The sequence below is a fragment of the Corylus avellana genome, chromosome ca9, assembly GCF_901000735.1.
Source record: "Corylus avellana chromosome ca9, CavTom2PMs-1.0".
Lineage (NCBI taxonomy): Eukaryota > Viridiplantae > Streptophyta > Magnoliopsida > Fagales > Betulaceae > Corylus > Corylus avellana.
The window spans coordinates 3,700,235-3,722,409 of NC_081549.1; the positions used below are offsets into that span (position 1 = coordinate 3,700,235).

At 35.3% G+C, this 22,175-nt stretch overlaps 2 protein-coding genes across 3 annotated transcripts; both read right to left on the reverse strand.

The window, feature by feature from the left end:
• Positions 1-658: 658 nt before the first annotated feature.
• On the reverse strand, positions 659-10,278 carry LOC132191816 (DNA-(apurinic or apyrimidinic site) endonuclease, chloroplastic). 2 transcript variants are annotated; one of them, XM_059606922.1, is made up of 12 exons: positions 10,148-10,278; positions 9,679-9,865; positions 9,481-9,581; positions 9,199-9,278; positions 8,808-9,059; positions 8,330-8,655; positions 5,141-5,251; positions 4,390-4,527; positions 4,225-4,272; positions 3,567-3,647; positions 1,630-1,789; positions 659-1,225 (listed from the first exon to the last, which is right to left on the reverse strand). In XM_059606922.1, the coding sequence occupies exons 1-12, from the start codon at positions 10,195-10,197 to the stop codon at positions 1,104-1,106; spliced, it is 1,656 nt and encodes a 551-aa protein (XP_059462905.1). In that variant the 5' UTR covers positions 10,198-10,278; the 3' UTR covers positions 659-1,103. The 2 variants fall into 2 exon arrangements, with proteins under 2 accessions (XP_059462905.1, XP_059462906.1); XM_059606923.1 differs by having other exon boundaries at positions 9,679-9,857; positions 10,148-10,258.
• Positions 10,279-11,070: 792 nt separating this feature from the next.
• On the reverse strand, positions 11,071-20,147 carry LOC132191817 (glycosyltransferase-like At2g41451). Its single transcript, XM_059606924.1, has 11 exons — positions 19,598-20,147; positions 18,038-18,187; positions 17,841-17,893; positions 15,073-15,181; positions 14,847-14,981; positions 14,715-14,759; positions 13,881-14,068; positions 13,527-13,668; positions 12,279-12,325; positions 11,856-11,943; positions 11,071-11,749 (listed from the first exon to the last, which is right to left on the reverse strand). Exons 1-11 carry the CDS (start codon positions 19,964-19,966, stop codon positions 11,468-11,470), a joined length of 1,608 nt encoding a protein of 535 aa, XP_059462907.1. The 5' UTR covers positions 19,967-20,147; the 3' UTR covers positions 11,071-11,467.
• Between the last annotated feature and the right edge of the window lie 2,028 nt (positions 20,148-22,175).

A 22,175-nucleotide genomic window follows, 5' to 3' on the forward strand; every position in this document is an offset into this window, starting at 1 on the left:
GCGAATAAATTTTCTCATATATGTAATTGCACTTGTCATCTCATGACTTGTTCTACGTTACTATTAACCACAAAATATTCCACACAAAATTGTAATTGCACTCTTCGATTAATCAAAACTCCTAGTGATATCTTATAATTGCAATTTAACCATCAACAAAATTTTCATAGTCGAATTAAAGTCATAAATAAAATATCACTTTAATTCACCATCCCTTAATCTCGAGTAACCGATTGAATCTCTTGATTATTTTTGTACCGTTGAAATCATACTTCATCTAGTACATTTTATTTTAGTAACTCCTAACTAAAATGCTCTCACCAGAGACTTAGAATAATTCCATTAAATTTATCTAAATAAATATCATATCTCTTTTATTAAAATCAAAGGATTATAAATTTCATCTAGAAAAATAGTGTTCCCATAATGTTATATGTGATCAACCAATACACTGGGATTTTGACCATAAATGATCTCATTCCTAAATGTATCAAAATGACCTACATTTTACGTTTGAGTTCACATTCTTCTCAAGATTAAAAGTCAATGTTATATGCAGTTTTGAGTTTAAGTTATTCATATTAATAGCAATTATATAAAATAACAATTCACGTAATATGTTCAGTGCATTATTAGATCCTACAAATTCAATGGTTAATTTGAAAAAAATAAATAAATAAATAATTGAATAAGAGATATACCACAAAATGTGTAATAACATTTCTCATCATAATATAATTGGTGCTGACATGTCAAGTTAACGGATTCTGCCAACTTCTACTACAGTAGGGATCAATTTTTTTTTTTTTTTTTTTAACCCTAGTGAGTGATTAATCACTTCCAAACCCTAGTGAACTATTTGTCAAAACCCCAAATATTCCATAATTCACCTCCGGTAGAAAGCTTCTAGTACCTTAACAAAATTTGGTTCTTGACAAAAAACCTAAACCAATGTCAAAAACCATAAATTAGCTCATTGGAATTTTTGCCAGGTTAGCAGAGTGGCAAAAGAGGCTGTACAAATTTCCCACTATTACCCCACCAATGGCTTTAGGTTCATCACAAATGCCCCAAAAGATTGGTTTTGATGCCACGGGGAAAAACTAAAGCTTAAGTACAAGGCCAATGGGACAATGATCACTACCGCCAACATCAGCTAGAATATAGGAGTCATAAACCTTGTCGGCCATGGATTCTGAGACAAGGAAGTAGTCGAGCCGCCATCCTGTTTCAAAATCCAAAACACTTGAATGAGATAAAAAAAAAAATCCATATTTCAAGGGGCTTGAACCAATCAGATTACTGATTTAAACACTTTAAAACTAGAAGATGGTAAAGATAGATCAAATATTGAGAATCTTTATAGAGATATATGTTAACTGAGTGGTTCAGGTGCAACATGGGATTTCAGAATTCTTTAAGGCAAATACTTATGCTTGGGAACAGAATTACAACACATTCAATCACAGCGAAGGATGGAATTATGAACACCTTTTTTATTAGGAACTATGAACTCTTGAAACGGGATGCATCATAAGATCTTACATATGTTATCAACATCACAAAATGCTCATTTCAAACTCAATGATAAGAAAATAGATATTACGTTTGAGAATGTAGACTGAATACCTCTGTTAGTTTTGCGACCACCGTGCCGATAACCCCAGTAAGTATAGCCAACAACTCCTGGGTGTTGCCGTCTAAAGGTATCCACAAATCCCCTAGACAAGAAGTTTGTCCCAAATGACTGCCTTTCTTCATCGGTAAACCCAGCACTTCTTTTATTTCCCTATAGATTTGATGTAACAATCAAGAAAATGCAAACAACTTAGAAAGGGCTATGGGTGCTCAAATTTGGAAAAGAGAGCCAATCACAGCAAATATTACAGTGTAATTATGGCTGAAACTGTAACTACTACTTAAAATACCATAGCAAAACCAACCCACCAAAATTCCTTGTTATCCTCCCTTAGGCTAAATTTTTGGCACCATGTAAAGGCTTGTCAAAAGGGTACATTTTAGGTACTCCAAAAGTTATTTTTTTCCCATAACACAAAGTAACAGATATTTTTATCACACACCATGGCTTCCAGTTAATTCTGACATTCTCTAGAATCATTTTCCAAGCCTTGCCAAACTAATTAAGTTATCAGCAGAATTGCTCTCCTAATCTCCCGAGCCAAATTTCTTATTCCAACTGAGAGTTGATTTTTTTAAAAAAAAAAATTTTACCTTTATCAATTCACAACATGATCTTAAAATGTCTAAACTTGTCATCAACGTTTTTTTTTTCAGGTAAAATAATCCATTAATAGATTATTGAAGAAAGAGGAAATGTGAATCTCAACCACCATTTTTTTTGTCTAGGCTTTTTTTTTTTTTTTTTTAATTTTATTTTATTGTTATTATTTTTTTTTTATTTTATATTTTATAGAGAATTTCACTTATCAAAAAACGGTTCAAAGAAGTCTTCATTGATGAGTAATTAACATCTCTGAAATGCTCATTACCCAAAAAATTAAGAGCCTCAGGTTTTTTTTAAAAAACAAAGCCTTAAGAGGTTAAAACACTAGGAAGCACCAATACATCAATTCTTGAAAACTTAGGATATGATACGACGGTGACACTTTAATTAATTAAATATGCACACAATGTTTTCAGATACCATATTATGCTAATTTTTAGTTTAAATGATAAAAGGTATAAATATGTCCAAATAATAAAACTAGATAAGAAGCTATTAGTCACACACAACAAAGAGGGAGAGAGACTAAAGGAAAAACTAAAGAGGTGTCCTGCCACATCCAGGAGTATCTAGCCACTAGTCTGAAGTATCGGTGCTTCCTGAATAAAACACCATCACCCTACATGAGATTGAGAAATGATAGAGCCATCGACATCTTTAATAAAGGTACAGGTCATTATCAACATCATCTCTTAACCCATAATGCACTCACTCACTCTCATAAACAGGAAGTCACAACAGTTTTCTTGGCATGTGGTTAATTCTGAGCAGCACCCACCCAGAGAAAATTAAACTATAATTATAAAAAAGAAAAAGAGATAGAGAGAAGAACCACAAAAGGTAAAAATCGGCACAAAGCAAATGATTGCATCCCCAACTCTGACTCTTAAAATAGGACATATCAGAATGACTACTCGTATGCATTTAGTTCAACAACAGCTCCTAAAAAAATAAATTAAAACACAAATTTCTCAGGCAACATCAAAATGCAAGGGTTGATTCGATAATTGTCATCATGTTGCTCAAGGCAGTTTTATTATATTCTCCAACTTAAGATAGAAATGAGCCTTTGCTACAGAAAATTATGGTGTTTTTGATTGGTAAGATTGAAGCCTAAGACCTCCCACTAGCCACCCAATCCTCTTATCACCTGAACTAACCTTACCCAATTCCTTTTCCAACAAGACAGGAACAGGGATTACATTTTCTCAAAAGAGCTTTTTTTTTTTTTTCTTGGTCTGCACATACTTTCCAAGATTTTGATATCAGTTAGGGACTATAATAAGGACTCATACACAACATGAAAATCTAAAGCACTTACAGCAGGATTATATATGTCTATCTCTTCATGAGCACAATTCAGATCACCAGTCAAAATGACGGGCTTTGATTTTTCCAGCTCCTGCATCAAGCATGAAAAGCACCCTGAGCATTAAGTGCTAAACATCTGGAAATGGTAATCAACTATGCCTTTTGGAAATATAAATTATTCATTTCTATAAAAAGAATATTTAACCACAAAGAATATGCATACTTCATTAAAAAAATATTAAGTATACTTGGTCCATTTTTTGTGCTTTCAAGGGTCACTGTTCTGAGCTAGAGCGTAGGCAAAGTGTGTCTAATTAAAACTCAGCTAGAGATAAAACTTTGTTGCTGTATGATTGTGGAGCACTAAGCCATCGACAGAGATATGAATCTCCTTTTTTTTAATAAGTAATTGGCCCCAAGGGGAAGGGGAGATATGAATCTCAATCATTCAATCTAGCAAATTATGCTGGATAGATCCTACCCAAACGCTTCACTCCAAAGATCATTCTTATGGTAAGGAGTTAGACACATCCAACATGAAAAAAATATCTAAATCTAGCATGGATAAACAAACTAGAACCTATCACAATGGAAATATATAACAAATGATGTACAAAATACTTGTTAAAAAAAAAGAATAATAAAAGGACAAATCAAAGCAATCTTACTTTCATGTAATTGCTGAGAGCTGGATCCCATTGTGTAACCCTGTATGACTAGAATTGAAAGCACAGTCATTGATCCACAAAATGAAACAACTAAGGGAGTCCAATGACAAATAATATTACTAAATAAGGACCTAGACTAGTAATATTGTGCTTGAGGTCAAGTACCAGTCTTTTCAAGCCATCTCCAGAATTAGGGACATATCCATTCAATAGATAAAATGAATCAAACTCTGCCGTCACAAGCCGACCTTCACTATCATGATCTGATATGCCTAGGCCATATCTGACTGAAAGCGGTTTTATCTGTCACAAAAGAGCCAATGTTTACCAGCAAATGAACACTCAAAACCATAATTAAAAGCAAAAAGCTTGCTCGCAATTAAGAAAATGAGGCAGCAGATTGTTATGAAATGGATAGCATTGAGCACATCCTTTTTAGATCCTAGTAAACCATTTATAAGCATTTGCAAACAGGATTAGTCAAAACAACTTGCAACAGTAAAAACCATGGTTATTTCTCAAGATCACAATCTTACACGAGAATCCTCAAATTAGCAAGAGACAGAGTTTGAATTATCATCAATCTCATTTCATCCAAGAAGCTTCTGTTTCTTGCTTTTTTCATTTACAAAATCATTTCTAAGAGAATGCACAAGATATAATCAAAACAACGATTTATAATATTAAGAATAATTTTAGGCGACTAGAACTGAACATTCTGCAGGATTGCTTTTGCAAGAAACAGCCACATCTAAGATAATAGCGAAGTTTAACATGATATAGCGACTGTAATGACTTCTATATATGTCAGATAGGCAGAATGGACGATGTTACACACAATAACAAAAAGAAATAACAATATCCTTGATGTTCTAAAGAAAATAGACAGCTTCTTGTGGAAAAAGAATAAGCATACTCTTGAGATAATTGCTGTTCCAGAATAACCAAGTTTGGAAACACTGCAAGTCCAGAAGCTATTCTCATAGCCATCTATAAGACACTGTTTGATATTTTCAACATCCTTCTCCTGTTCACAAAGAAAAAGAAAAGGAAGATTTACTTGGATGAATTTAATCGCATTAGAACAAACTATGCACTAAAATTAATGCTTCAAAACTTTGAACTTAGCATTTAAGACTCTTAGAATGGTTATCCAGCTGGCTCTTTCAATGATAAATTAGCAACTTTAACTTCTTCTAAGTGGCGCAGTCGAGCTATCACATGACCTATGTGACAAAATAGTCTAAATTCCCAATTCGGTTATCATTGGAAAACTTCAAAACTGTTTCCAATAATCCCAACCACCACTCAGAGAAGGGAAAGGGGAAAAAGAAAAAGAAAGAAGGAAATTTACACTGGTCAGTGGTCACGATGCAGAAGGAAAACAGAGATTCATGTGACTAATAGGAAATAATTATTTTTCCACTTTCTTTGATAAGTAACCATCAGTCTTATTAAAAGCGTAAGGCGCCCCAAAGTACACTGGAAGTATACAAAGAGGATCACCTAACTAGATTTCCACTTTCTGCCAAGTTGAATAGCAGAACCAACTTCCCACCTTGGGTCAAAGCTCTACAAACACTAATCCTAGGCCTTAGATGGCCAGAATGGTAAAAGATAAATGCAATCGATTCCAAATTCTTAGCATAATGTTCTGCAATGGTGGGCATTTAAGGAGGATAATCTTTCAGATGCAAGGAAATTACAAGTACACCAACACAGTCATGCTTTCAAAATGGCAAAACTACTGCCAAATTGCAAATGAGCCAAAAATTAAAACTAGATGAAACATGCCTTTTTTATCAAATTAATAAGGGCCTTGACATAATTAAGAGTCCATAATTTCTACTATGTTGTCAACAAAATCCTTTTTTTATTTTATTTTATTTTATAAATATGTTTTTTTTTTTTTTTTTGATAAGTAATAATGTTATATCAAAAGCGCAGAGGATTATTTTATAAATATGTTGTCAACAAAATCCTAAGCTTCAAGAAACAAAGGTTCGAATATATAGGATATTTTCCATACTAGCCGTGATATATTTTTCCTTAAAGGTATTTAGCATAGTTGTCTGCCCAGGATTTGATGACCTTTCCTAACTTACCTCACCTACCATATTTTTCCAATAAATAGACCCTCTAATACAATTATATAATCAAGTCAATAAAATCAAGATATAGCCCTATAGAACACTTAACTAGTGGTAGATGCAGACTTCTAAGGCCGAACCACCCCAAAATTTTGTATATTTTTTTTAACTTCCGCTTTTCTTATTTTATATTTTACATCATAAATTTCTACATAGTATTAGAGCCACTTTCTTGTGGCCTTTAGTAGAGTTTTTTTTTTATAAGTAAAAGTCATTGTATTAAAAGCGCAAGGGGCGCAACCCATAGTAGAGTTAGAAAGCTTCCACTCAACATGCACATTTTTTACTCAGTTCGGGCGTCTTTGGGTACCATTTTGCTAACTAAACAATGCCCACATACGCAAATAGTCCCGATCAACATTGTGTCAGTGGAATGAAGCTGTTCTAACACTACACATGCCCTCACACGCCACTAGAACATGTCTTTGCAGTCCACGCGCTTCACACACCGCCTGCCACCCTACACACACAGTCACTGTTAATTGCTTCTAGTCATTCATCCCCAGAAACAAGCACGGATGCTGCCAATCTGCTGAACCGAAGAAAGTTCCTCACGGTACACCTATACACACGCCCTCACATGCTGCTTCAAGGTTCAGTTCTCCAACTAACGTGCCTCATGCACCGTGGCAGATTCTAGCCATCCTCATGTGTTGCACGTGCATGCTCCACACATGGCTTCCTCATGCGCGACACAATTGCACATCGAATTCTTGGGTTACCCAATACGATAACCAGCCCAAGTCGGCCCACTTCAATGACCCAAATTCTGCCCAGTTAACAACCCTCATTTGGCCCAATATGGTATGCAGTCCTGTTTGGCCCATCGCAGCCCAAGCCGGCCCAGTCAAGCGGCCCATTTCAATGGCAATCGTTCACCGCCATCAACGTGGCTATTGGCCATTGTCCACCACCGTCATAATCGGCCCACCTCTAATCATCGTTTTCAATTACCTTCGCCACTGTAATGGTGGACTTCACGAACCATCCACCACCGTCACCATTGACCACCATCTTCAGTCGCCTCCAAACAATACTAGCTACCATCACCGGCCACCATTACCTTTGTAACACCGCCATTAGTCACATTTGTCTCCCATCTCCAGTATCATCTTTGGTCACCTCCAACCACCATTCTGGCCAATGCCAGCAATTGTCGCTGCCGTCACCAGTTACTGTCTCTACCGTCATCGCCATTGTCTCTGGCCACCATCTCTAGCTACCGTCTACCACTAGCGACACACATTAGCTCCCAAGTCAATGCAAGTCAACCTGTAGTCAACTCACCAATTCTACTTATACCCAACGAGTCACAACCAGGTCAACTAAAAAAAAAAAAAATTACAATGAGCTAACTTGACATGAGTTGACTCAATCTGAGGAAAAAAACACCTATCACACAAAAAAAAAAAAAAAAATTTGCCAATTATTTTCTTTCCGCCTTGAGTTTCCGCCTTGAGTTAGAGAGGAGAAGTTAGAATATTTTTTTATAAGTAAACAAAATATCATTAAAAAGCACAAAGGCACAACCTAAGTACACAAAGGGGGATGTTAGAATATATAAGATGTTTTTCATATTAGCTTTGATATTTTTCCTTATAGGTATTTTCCATAGTTGACTGTTTGAAATCAAATCTCCAGGATTTGATTAACTTTCCTAGCATATCTCACCAACCATATTTCCACCATAAATACTAAATAGACCCTGTAATACAATTGTATAATCAAGTCGATAAAAGCATCCTATGAGCTCTCTAAAATTCACTTTTAGCTAAAATTTGGTTAAATTCTACAAAAAGCAAGCTTTGTCAAGCTCTCTATTCCCCTCTCTATTTTAGGGTTTGTCAAACCTCTCTCCATATTTGGAGAACAAAATCCTTTCTCTACTCTATTTTTTATGATTTTATATTACCGCTCACACTTTCAACAACAAAATATGCATTTTACATACTTGCCTGTAGTTTGGTCTCTTGCAAGCATAACACATCAAAATCTTCCCTTTGTGAAAGTTGAAATGCAGAAGATCCCTCTAACTTCAATAAAGCTCTCAACCCATTGACATTCCAAGAGATGAGTTTCACAGAATTGGTATCCCTGGTAATAGGTGGAGGCCTCATGGTTCTAGGATTATATGGAATCCAACCTTTCTGAGGCTTCTTGTGGGCAAGAACCGTCCATGGTTCAGTTTGTATGATGGGGGTATTAATTCCTTCATCAGCGTTGCCAACTTCAGTAACAATGTTTGAAGAAACTTTTCTCTTTGCCCGGGAGACCTTCCCACCTACAAACATTAACCACAGCAGTCATGTTTTTTTTTTGGTGGGGGGAAGAGAGAGAGAGAGAGAAGAAGAAGAGATGGGGAGATTTTGATCCAGAAATACATAATTATGTAAAACACTACTGGAAAAAGAAAAATCTATGTATTCTAAGCACCTGGAACCTCATCAGATCTGATTGACAGCCCCTTTTTTGTTGTGACCTTTTTAATCTGGAACTCAACAGTATTACTTTCAGCTGCAGATTTCTTTACTCTTCCCTTATGCTGTGGAAATCCAGGAACCTCCAAATCAGTGTTCACGTCTTCAACACTGTCTTCAGTAGATAAATTCTTAACCTTAGTCTTTACTGATATATTTTCAGCAGAAATGGAGGATGCTTGTTCTTCTACCGCCAGAGAATTTTCACCTACAAATTGGAGAAACTTCTAACCATTGGAAATGAACAAATTATTATGGACTCCAATAGGTTGAATAGAACATGGACGAAGATAAAGGAAAGCTTGGAATCAGTTATTTAAATTTGATAACAGAACATATAGGTTTACCATCCATCTTCTTGTCCACAAAACACTTCAAAGCATACACAAGATCGCGTTTACAGCCTTTAGCAGGAACCCCCACACTCCTGACAATTTCAAAACCATAATAAAACACTGCAATCATAAGACATACAGCTGAACGGTTTCATCTCCTACTGATCAATAGTTAAACTTGTATCATTCTCCACAGTGAAAACATGCTTAAAAAGACCATTTCCAGTAGTTGAAGAAGTGTCAAGAATTAAAAAGAGCCACATTGTCTCACAAAGCACATGAGGTCCTAGTTACCTCAATGCAGTTCTGAGCTCTTGAACCGTCATTGCCTCGATTGTTGCCGGGTCATCCTTAAATCTCTCAATCTCAACTGAAGAGCTTCTCACACCATATTCCTATATGTCAATGAATACTAAATCAATACACGCTACTTGCACAATCAGAATGACCATTAAGCATACAACAGATAGGAAAAAACAGTATCAAACCGACCTCGACAACACCCTTCTCAGAATTCGGATTTGTACCCATTAATCCCTTCAGTCTCTTATCTTTCTTGTCCTCAGATGACACGGGTACCAGGGAATTCGAGAGCTGCCGTTTAGACCCCATTGCTCTTACTCTAAAACAAACCAATGTTCCAATTCCCTGTAAATTCCTCCTCAGACCTACTGCAGAGCTACAATTTCCTTTGTCAAGTAAGCTGTAAATTCCTATTACCAACTAATAATATCATGGAAACCACTGTCTAATAATCACATTGCGTAACAGTAAATTCCTAGCTTTTTTTCCCCCTCATGTGTTTCATATATGCGACCAAACAGAGAATCAGGTAAAATTATATATATATTTTTAAATATCAACATTGAAATTTACCAAAAACACGTATAGAGAGTTTGGTGATGTTAATAAATATTAAAGAAAAAAAAAAAAAAAGGAAAAGGAAAAGCGAAAGACAAACCTTGGAAGGTTCATGAACCACCTAAGCCCCAATTGCAATGCCTGCCTCATTGATCATACGAGATTAGGAGCAGCATAGTTAAGAGAGAAGAAGAACCCTTTTGGCCTTCACTCTTCAGGCACAGGCGGCAGTGGCTTTGGCAAGCTCCAACCGGAAATGTGTTTAAGGACTACTTAACACGTGCGGCGTACAACGTGCACGTGTACAAAATGGCATTTCCCTTTATTTTATTTTATGGTTCATTTATTTTATTTTAACTCATCCAAGAAATTGTGGCCGAAAACAATTTAACATATGTAGGAAAATAGATAGAGATTATATAAATTACATTTTTATTTTACTACTATATTTCATAATATTGACGTGACAGTCTTAACTAACTCTTAATTATTTTTTTTTTATTTAACAAAGACTAATTCAAAAATTTGTTGAAGCTGACACCTCAATATTATGAAATAAAAATATTATTTATAGCATTATATACATTTTCTTCTACTTGTGCCAAACATAAAAAAATAAAATAAAAGTAATGCTAATGTTTAAAAATAATAATAATAATTCAAAGACTGATTGACAATGCCACGTAAGCAAAGTAAAATAAAAATATGGTATTTTCTCAAACGATAAACATGGTAACATGACATTTTTCAATAGTAAACTTTTTATTATTTTTTTATTTCTTTTTATTGACATGTCCATACGAGGAGAAGTTGAAGAAGGTTCGATCTACTGACCTCCACTTCATGAAACGTAATTTTCAGCCAATTGGTGGCATAACAATCCCAAACAACTCTTATCACGAAACTATCACAACTACTTTCAACTTATGTCACGTAAAAACAAAAGGCACCATTTAAAAAACATTATCAAACGGTTGTCTTTTTTGTCTTCTCAGAAAAGATTCCTCGTCTCAGAAAAGAAAAGAAAAAAAGAAAAAGCCAATTTATTGGGTAACCATCTCTGTACTGTGTCTATCTTGACTGGGGAAAGATCATAATATTTCCCCTTCAATGTGTATTAAAAAAACATATATGAGGCTAGGGTTTCAGATTACAACATCAGGCAATCAGCCAGTAGTTACATAAATGACCAAAGATATAAAGAAAATCAAGAATCAGCAATTGAAATCCCCGCTCTACAACTATCACTCTGTCAAATCTATCAGATTCTAAACCTGAAATGTACCCTAGCGCTTGGTTAATGATCGGGAAGAACCCCATAAGAAAACTGAATATGGAAATATGCCCGTCAAAACAGCAAAACCGGAAGCCGGCAATGGCGAGGAGGGAAGAATCAAAAGATGAATGGCAAAAAATTGAATTATGTATCGATGTGAAAATCATGCAGGCCAGGAGGAGATAAGGGTGGGATAGCCAAGGGGTCAGCAGCAACTTCTTTGGTTTCCAAGACTCTTCTTACAGTTGCTTGAGATTCTCCTCTATTAACCATCTTTCTTGAAGAAACCATTCCAGATGTGGTTGCCCTAGAAGAGTTGCTACTCTCGACGGATTTTAAGAAATTGTCTTTCGACTCACTTGTTTGCATGGCTGATATGATTACGGAGCTAAAAATGCCAGATTCCCTCAGACCCTGAATAATCACCTGAAGAGAAAAATTGGAGTTTGAGAATACCTAACAACCAATATAAATTTTTCCGCAGTTTAAAGATAACTAAAAAGACAGTAGACTTCAGGCCGATTGAACTAACCGTAGGAGCATATATGCGAGTCAAGATGCCCTTCCTCAAAAGTTTCAGGTTTAGTTCTTTATCAGTCCACACAATGCGTTCGCGGTACCTATAACAACAAAGTAATGTAAGCGAGCAAAAATTTATACAATCCAACACTAAAGAACAGTTATGTATCTCAATAGGTCATCTTGGCAATGGTGTTTGGGTAAGTGAGTTGTTAGAATTCTATAAGTGGTTATCATTCACTGTGATAGTCCCATTCACCACAATAATTCCCACCGTGAAAGCGTAAAGGCCGTAATGAAGTCATTCAAACTCTGTGATGTCCAAATCTAGCCTTGAATGTAGCTTGCAATGTGCAGAACCCAAGGAAAACTTAAGTTGTAAGAGCTTTATCAATTGAAATCAAGGATAGGAAAATTTTGTCTTAGTTTCCCATACCAGCGAAGCATTTCCTCCTCTGTTGCAGTTGAAGCGATTATGAATGCCTGCACATCATATAATAGAACAAAGCTGTAAGGAAGATGACCCCAACGTAATCAAGCGCCTGCGTAACTTATGCTAAAATATTTAACTTAAAAGTAAAAAATTTAAAATATACTAACATCATTAATGCCTTCTCCAAGCAGTATGAAATTCAATTACTTCCAGTGTCGCATTATAGATAAATCCCTCTCTTATATTTAATATAAGGGTTAATTACCTTTAACCTCCCTCAACTACCACTCATTTATGCATTTCATTTATGCATTACCCTCACAAACTGCCACCTATCACACTCAACCTCCTTCAACTACCAATCGTTGGCAAAAAAACCTTAGAGATCATTAAATCAGACGAAAAAACACACACATGACACGTACATGCTCATTTTTAATGCGAAAAATAACTTTTGAGCAGAGTATGAACTTCAACATCAGGACAATTCAGGCATCACTCATCATATCAATACCAACAAGGTTAAAATGAAAAATTACAGTATTGGACCATTATGGTGTGCCGTTTTGGATTCACCATTACATATCCACACACATGCACACATATAAGTTTGTATATTTATAAACACAAAACAAGTCCATCTAATTCCTCATACATGATGCAATAGATTTAAACCATCATATAAATCATTTTTTATCATTAGATTTTATTTTATTTTATTTTTCTAATTTTAACCACAAATCAAATGGTCAAGGCCTTATTTTGATGAAAACTTAACCTTTATTGCTAAAAAAGAAAAAATCTAACGATAGTTAACAAAACTGTGACAGTCTGAAACGCAAGTACCAGTGGAAATGGCTGCAACAGGCCAAAATGGCACAATAGGGGTATGGGCTTACTTGCCAAAAAGAAAAAATCTAATGATAGTTTAACAAAACTGTGACAGTCTGAAACACAAGTACCAGTGGAAATGGCTGCAACAGGCTGAAATGGCACAATAGGTGTACTAGCTTACTTGCCAATATGAATTATTTTGGCCATTCTGGACAGAGTGCAACGGAATTGGTAACTATGCCTGCTCCAAACTGCATGCCATCTATAATGCATATGTTGCATCATTTTTAAGACATTGGTCATCAATTAGACATCTAAATAAATTACCATGTGGAGGATCTGATAGAGTTTGTATAACTGTTTCTAATCAAGCTTCTTTAACCATAGGAATAGCATAGTGAAGACGTCAGAACTCACAGATCTGTCAAACTCCAGCATGAAGCATCTTTTGACATCTTCCTTTGTAGGCTTGCAGCCACACCGATCACGTCTTGAAGTTAAATCAGAAAACTTCGGGTATGTGTAATGTAGAACAGCAGCCTCATCTAATTTGATCTCACTATCAAGTAGGTAGACAAAATTATCAAAATTCCATGGAACTCATGTATAGAATATAAAGGTATGTATATATATATTGAAATGTCTTCATCAGAACTAATATATCAATTGTAGATCTCAGTGCATTACATACAGAGATATTTTAAAAACAAAAGAAAATTGATAAGGGCAGGCATGCTCATGAAATTGCTGAAATATGACAGATGAACATACTTTGGGGTCTTCATATAGTTGTGCCATCTGTGTGCACCATTAGGACGAAGATGGTCTTGAATTCGAGCAGCTGATTTCCCGTTTCCATAGGTCAAAAAGTAGTTAGGATTACCACGGGTTGCTTCTCTATAGTTGCCAAAATATACATCTTTTGGAAGATGGTCATAGTTCTTCTTGAACATCGAGACCTATCCAACATAATATAAGTGATATGTCAACAGCAAATGTGTGTATGTAATAACAAAGGTCACATTACAACATTGATGTGAATAATGGGACAATCACAAAAATTTGAACACTTCAAATTATCTTAGCACTTAAAACTTGATTATGCAAAATGCCAAAATTGACAGTAAAGCTATACTAATCATATCAGAGGAATAACAAAGCAAATAGACCACCATTTGCACAGACAGGCTCTGCATATTAGTACAAGCATGTCCATGTGTGTTATGTCCGTACTAAGACCCATTTGGAAAACTGCAAGGTTGGGCTAGCTAGTTCAATAATCATATTTAACAGGCAGTCCATCATAATTCAACTCAGCAAAAAATTGTTTTTCGTTGAAGCAACTTTGACGAAGTTTTATTTTTTTTTTGATAAGTAACTTTGACAAAGTTTTATTTGAAACAAGTCATGCATTTTTTAATTTTCTAAACACAATCCATCTGATTTGATAAAGATTGAAAATATCTAGGCAGACAGCCCATAGTACAAATTAATTTTAATGTTCCAATTCGACTTAATTATAACATTGCTAATCTTTAAAAACCATCAATCATATCTATTTTTGAAATCTTAGTTAGGATCATATGAAGGCCAAAGATATTATACCTCGCTGAATGGATCCTTGATATCGTCTCGTTCAACACTGCTCTCCTGAGGCAATAACAACATGCAAGCATAATTAAAAGTGCTTCTATTAACTAGATCAAATGAAATTCTAGACAAAGCTGTTTCACTCACATAATTTGGAAAGATAACCATATCAACATTTCCAGGAACATCGGATAGCAATTGTCTCAAGGAGTACTCCTGAGTGCCTACTGGATGCATTAGTTCATCAGTGTCAAGATGAATGATCCAATCCATTCCAGCCTCCTAAATTGTGAAAGACAATGTTAGACCTTTATTACATAAATGGAAAAATACTAATCATGTCATGCAGTAGATGAAAATTCAGTACCCATACCCTTGCCATGACAATCGCCATTTCCATATTGAGAGATTGCTTCACAAACAACTCATAGTTACATGGTTTATAGAAGAAGCTCGCCAACCAAGTCTCATTCCAGATCCGGCTAATTACATCATTACAATAAAGGAATTGTATCATAATTGTTAGATTCATAGTAGTTGGCAACATGTACAAGATAATACAGTTTCACAATGTAAAAAGACAACCAGTGACGTAGCGGAAGACTAAGGTAACTAATCAAAGAGCAGCGTCTTTGATTCTGCAAGGAGAAGCGTCTTCGTCTTCTACCCAAAAGATAAAACAAGCCCGCAGGCTAAAAAAAATAAAACTCCGCAGAGTATTTGAGAGAGAATTCTCTGATTTTATAATAATTCAATTGATTGAGTTTTACATAATAGGCAAGCCTATTTATAGAAGAGAAATACTTGTAGAGAAAGTAAACCTACTTCTAGTAGAGAAAGTAAATCTAATCCTAGTAGAGAAAGTAAATCTAATCCTAGTAGGAAAGTAAACATAATCCTATAGTAGTAGTAAACCTAATCCTAATAAGGAAAGGAAATAAAGTCCTAATAAAATAAAATAAAATCCTAATATAAAATTGACAATCAGCGGGAATCGTGGCAATCTTTCCTTTTGTACTTCCATTGTTTGAGAATAGCTAAAATTCTGATCAAGCGGCGCTGCTCCAATATTATTTTTGATATTTTCTTTATTTTCGTTTTTACCAAAAATAAAGATAAATATCGTCCTACATCAGACACCCCCACTTGAAAAAAACTCGTCCTCGAGTTTTCTTTGGGACATGGCACATGTGGCTCCTCTGAAGAAAAGTACTTGGAGAAATCTATATAGATAGAATCAAGACATGATTTTTCCTTTTCGTCTACTTCCACCAAAATTCCTCCAACGATTTCTTCTTGGGTATCATCTTCAACTTCATTGTTTTCTTCAAAAGAATCGTCAATTTTTGTGATGATCGTGATGAGTTGCACCTGTGGTGTAGGTTGCATCTGTGGTAGAGGAAGTTGCACTTGTGGTGGAGAAGGTTGCATCTTTGGTGGAGAAGGTTGCACTTGTGGTGGAGGAGGTTGTAACTCTGGTAGAGGAAGTTGCACTTGTGGTGGAGGAGGCGGTAGCTGTTCCTCCATTGATGTAGTCGTTGGAATCAATGATGGTGGCTGCACATATGTTTTCTCTGATGGCAACTCCACTTCTTCAACCAACTTAACATCTTCCACAACTTCTTCATCATAATTAAGATTGTCATAAGCCGGTGGTCGGTTTATGGGTGCAGGTCGTTGGTGAGGAATAGGCCTCACTCGGATCCCATCGTCATCATGGGCATCATTGTCCCTGTGATTACGATTAGGACCTATGTGCATGCGCTCTATCATCTCTCGCATCTGGCGCATCTCCTGTCGTATCTCCTGTTGCATCGTTTGCTGGATCTGCTGGAACTCTTGGAATTCGGCTCTCCAAGGAGCCTCCCTGTCACGAGCAGCGTCGTTAAGGAAATCGTCACCGTTGCGCTGATTGGTCATGATCAGGATAAAGCCTGCTTTGATACCAACTGACGTAGCGGAAGACTAAGGTAACTAATCAAAGAGCAGCGTCTTTGATTCTGCAAGGAGAAGCGTCTTCGTCTTCTACCCAAAAGATAAAACAAGCCCGCAGGCTAAAAAAAATAAAACTCCGCAGAGTATTTGAGAGAGAATTCTCTGATTTGATTATAATTCAATTGATTGAGTTTTACATAATAGGCAAGCCTATTTATAGAAGAGAAATACTTGTAGAGAAAGTAAACCTACTTCTAGTAGAGAAAGTAAATCTAATCCTAGTAGAGAAAGTAAATCTAATCCTAGTAGGAAAGTAAACATAATCCTATAGTAGTAGTAAACCTAATCCTAATAAGGAAAGGAAATAAAGTCCTAATAAAATAAAATAAAATCCTAATATAAAATTGACAATCAGCGGGAATCGTGGCAATCTTTCCTTTTGTACTTCCATTGTTTGAGAATAGCTAAAATTCTGATCAAGCGGCGCTGCTCTAATATTATTTTTGATATTTTCTTTATTTTCGTTTTTACTGAAAATAAAGATAAATATCGTCCTACATCAACCAGACTGTCTCCACTGATGGATTAAGTGTTTCACAGATTCACTGAACAAGTTTGAGAGGAAAAAAAAAAAAAAAATTCAGAGTAGGAAGGAGCAATAAGTTAGGATCTTTTAGGGTGTTGAAGCCCATCCATCCAATGGTCGCTAAATTGCAACCTCATGAATCTTTTTCTTTTCCCACTTGAGAACCAACATTTTGTTTCTTTTAATACTTCTGCCCTGAATATGGACAACAAGTTGCACAATCCATGTAGTGGACCCAGCCCACAAATCAACACATTCAAGTTGTTTATCCTGACATATCATGCTGTATATCTGGGTAAGAACAAAGAAAAATGAAGTAAATACTGAATAAGGAATGTTTTTAAAGATGAGGAAAGAAACTCTAAAATTAAAACCCATAATGTTTTTGCCTTTGCATCCAAAAATTTACTCTCCTCTTCGGTACAATTGGCCATTCCACATTGAGGGAAAATTTTGACTTTTAAAATGAACGTGGACTTCAGCTTAGCTTTAGTATTAAAGGTGAAGGTATAGCTGTTCTAATAACATTGACTGTTCAGGGTAGAGAATGACCTAAAAAAGAAAGTGACAAACAGAATTATTAAAAAGAAAAAAGCAATTTGGATGGAGAATGTACTAACCTTTTAGCTTGCCGCTCCTCTAGTTCTCTTGTTCTGTATATAACTTTCACCCCCTGAAAAATAAGTGTTAAGTCCATAACAAGATAAGTCAGGAAGTTCAAAACAAGAAGGGAACTAAAGTGACAACTTGCAGCAACCAAACAAAACTAGGTATTGACTGGAAAAATGTAATATATAAGCAAAGGACATAAACTCACTGGAATTGATTCTAAGACTTTAGATACATTCGCAGATGCAGCCTTCCCTTCTACAAAAAGGAAAAAGGTTGAAACTCCAATGACCTTATGATAAAAGATCCACGGCAAAGTCTGCTCTAGACCAGCAGAAGTGCTTGTTGTAATACATATCTGGTATACAGCAAAATTTCATAATAAATGGGTCATAAATTGATCCATAATTCACCAAAAAACCAAAATCAAACATATGATAAATTAATCCAAAAACAAGGTTTCAAATTGCTTAGAGTCACAAGATAGAAGGAAGACTTCTATTGGCTTAAGGATCAAAGGAAATGGTTCTCAATAATAATTGCTCTCCCAATATAAATGATTACAAGTGCCAAAGAGGTTCAAATAGATACATTGTGTCAGTTAAGGAAAAGAATATAATAAAGGAAAATACCAAGGAGAAAAAGGAGTCACATGACTCTCAAAATAAAAATCAAGATGCAATATTTCAATAATATAAATGAAGGAAGATATCCAAGAAATTTTTTGGCATTGATATAGCACAGGATGCATTTCACACCAACTGACAGTGGCCACATCATGCAAAAATGTCGAAGGTTAGGATCATATCCATATATCTATCCTACTTTTGCTGGACCAGCACTGGGGGGGAAATGTATTTAATGCCTTTCATGCCAACTAAAAGAGGCATTCTTCTTTTAAACATTTTTACAACTTGGGTCCTATTTTAATTACATTCTATTATCTAAGATTTCACATAAATTACACTTTTTATTTTCTTCATACCAATAATTTACTGATTTTTTAAACATCAATGTAACAATTATGAATTCACCCAGACTCTTAAGATATCCGCCATTTCTTCATGCACATAGCATTAAAAATAGTTTATAGATATTGCAATGTTATATTGCTGATCTCAAATATTTCTAATCTCCTTAATCAGTATTCTGGAATACATTAGAGATTTTCGAGGATACATAAATACCGCGCACAAAAACCCTGAACATAGTGACTATAGATCATCTCCAATTAAGAAATCAGATACTCCACATAGATTTATCATGAATGTTAAATAAATACAAATATTTCGCCCACCACGCACCTCCATCAGGGCTTGTATTCATAACAAGTCATTTCAGATTGATCAAACAAAATGAAAAATAAAAAATAAAGACATAGGACATAAATGAATATTTTAAATAGAAATGATCTAATAAATAAAAAGGTTTTGAATCAAAGAAAACAGTAATCAACTGCTTACTACATTATGAAATTTAACTATAAATTAGAGGGAGGGAAAAACCAATTTGATTACCAATGCGCAACGGCCAATATGAATTATATCTGAAATCTACTCTAATTCTAATCAAAATTATACATTACCTCTCACCCCAAACTTAAATCAGCATAACCCAGATGCAAGATCCGAAAACCCAAACACACCCACCAAATATCAAAGCCCAAGAAACCCAACAAACTCAACAAAAAACCAAAACCGATTACCCAAAGTAAACCAAAAACCAAAACACCAATAACCATTCAATCAAATTCCTGTCAGACACTCACCTTAGGATTCAGATCCGACTCGTACCCGAACGTCCAATCCCTGAAATACGGGAAGGCCAGCGAGCGGCTCTGACCCAGAAGATCCACGCAATCAGAGCCCGCGGAGCGAGACGAGTGGGAGGTTTCGGAGCCGAAAACAGCCATGCCCGGAAACTCGTGGTGGTCCATGGACCAGCGGGTGATGGGGTCGTTGAGGCCGCCCCGCCATTGTAAAATGAAGGCGAAGCAGGCGAGTGTCAATGAGAGGACTGTGAGGAGCAAGAGGAGGCGAGAAGCGAAGGACTGCGAGGAAGACAACGAAAATGTAGAAGCAGAGGAAGAAGAGGTGGAGGACGAGGGGGGCCTGAAGGCAGAGTGTTGACCCGCCATGAGACGCTGCAAAGAGAAACACTTTGGCGCATAAATTTATATATATTTCTTCGGAGTTCTTGCGTATGCAAATGCCAAGCGAGCGTGGAAGACTGGAAGTGAGTCCTTGGCCCTTGGGTTGACGCAGAAAGGAAACCTGAAGGAGAACGATGGAAACCAATTCAAACCACTGTTGGAGAGCCGTTTTGTCGTTAGGTGCTGTCATTTTTGTTGCCGGCTAAAATATTTGTGTTTTTGTTGTTCTATGACAAAGAAAAAAAAAATCGAAAAATAATTAATAATAATCCAATGGTGAATTGACATGTGTACATAATAATATTGGGATATTTATGAAATATATTAGTGTTATATATATATCATTTTTTAAGAAAGAAGGAAAAAAAAATATTAGATTTTTCTTGACTTTTTTATGTTATCGAATAAGAAATTTCTTTTCTTTTAATGTTTATTTAATAAATATCTGTCCAGAACACATACGATTCTTATATCAATTTTTAAAAGTACATTTTTATTTCACTACTATCTTATCTGGTTGATCGTCAATTAATCATTGAATTTTTATTTTTTTTAATAAAGACTAATTGACACCATCACACATCAGCAAAGTGGGACATTGATGAGATAAATTATTTTGTTTTTTTTGTTTTGTTTGAATTATTTCTAATACAATGATGCATAATAAAAGTAAGTTAAGAGTAAGATTGATTATTAATGCATATCAAAGCTTTATTACGCAATAATTACCTAATAGCAATAATAAAGGGCTTTTAATTATTGGTTTCTTGAGAGCGAAATGGCCGCAACAAGATAACATTGCTCCAACCTTATTAATTCCCACGTTAAAATCCATGTAAGTTGTGTCTTAATTGCCACGTTAATATCTATGTAATCCAGGTCTTATGTTGCCAAATGGATATATTGATTATAGATGCTTGATAATGTTTATAATCTCTAAGGAAATTTTGGTCACCATGTTTTTAATGCTTAAAGGGTTTGCTTTCTTTTGTTGTTTTCTTTTTGTTAATTATTTTAAGAGTTAAGTTTGTTCCATAACTAAATTTGTGTCTTCTTTCTTCTAAAATTAATCTTTACTATCAAATTCCATAAAATAAAATAAAAAATCTTGACGGATTCTATTATTAATGTATACAATATATCCATTGAAATTATAACACTTTTTTTTTTATTCAAATCGGGAGAGGGGGAAAAGGGGAATAACACTTGTTACTCATACTAAATTATATATAAAAAATCAAAACTAAAAATTAAAAAAAAAATTAAAATTAAAATTTAAAGGGGATAGTAGAAGAGGGGGTGGATCATAGGCTATTTCTTTCTTTTTCTTCTTTTTTTTTTTAAAAAAATTTTTTGACATGTCCACACAAGGGAAGGGTGAGGGAGAATTCAAACTAGTGACCTCCGTTTCATAAGGCGTGGTCCACAACCGATTGAGCTACCTCTTAGGGATATCAAATAGGATCTTTGACATGAGTGACTGTCAAGATTATTTCTAAAACCAAACATTTTACACTAAAACATTTAGGTGTTTAAAAATTTACAACTATTGTTTTGATCACCGAAATGAGTCAATATCTTAAACCTAACAAATCCCTTCGATTTATGCACGGCAGATTTAGACAAAATGTTGTCTATGTACGCAGTTTGACTAATAGACAAAATGTTCTATTAGTGTATTTTAAGAATCTCGAGTGTTTTCTATATCGTGCTTATAAAAGGTCGAGTAATTCTAGAAGTTCTTCTTATTTCTCTCCAAAAATATTTGATCAAAATTCAGTAGTGATCAATTATAAGTTCAAATAATGATTTTAAAAGCTACATCATTGTTGGAAGAACACAAGAGAGACTTCTAGCATTACTATAAAATGTCTATTAGACTCAACCCCCGTGGCATTGCCATATCAGCACCCAAAAAAAAAAAACCAATTTCATGTGGGAGCATTGGACAATGTCAGTCATGATCTTCATTCTTGCTTGGTGCATTTCCTTTTTGCAAATTTTCTCCGATGAAAAACTTTCCACTGCATGTTAAGAATTAATTTACAGGAATAGAGGGAAAGGAAGAAATTAACATACAGTCAAAGACAATCCGAGACAAGAGTAAGGTTCGTCGTCTTGTAATTGATGGTGGAAACCTTGGATATACGCAAATTCTTCTCCTTGGGCACAGGGGTGACATCAAATAGGACGC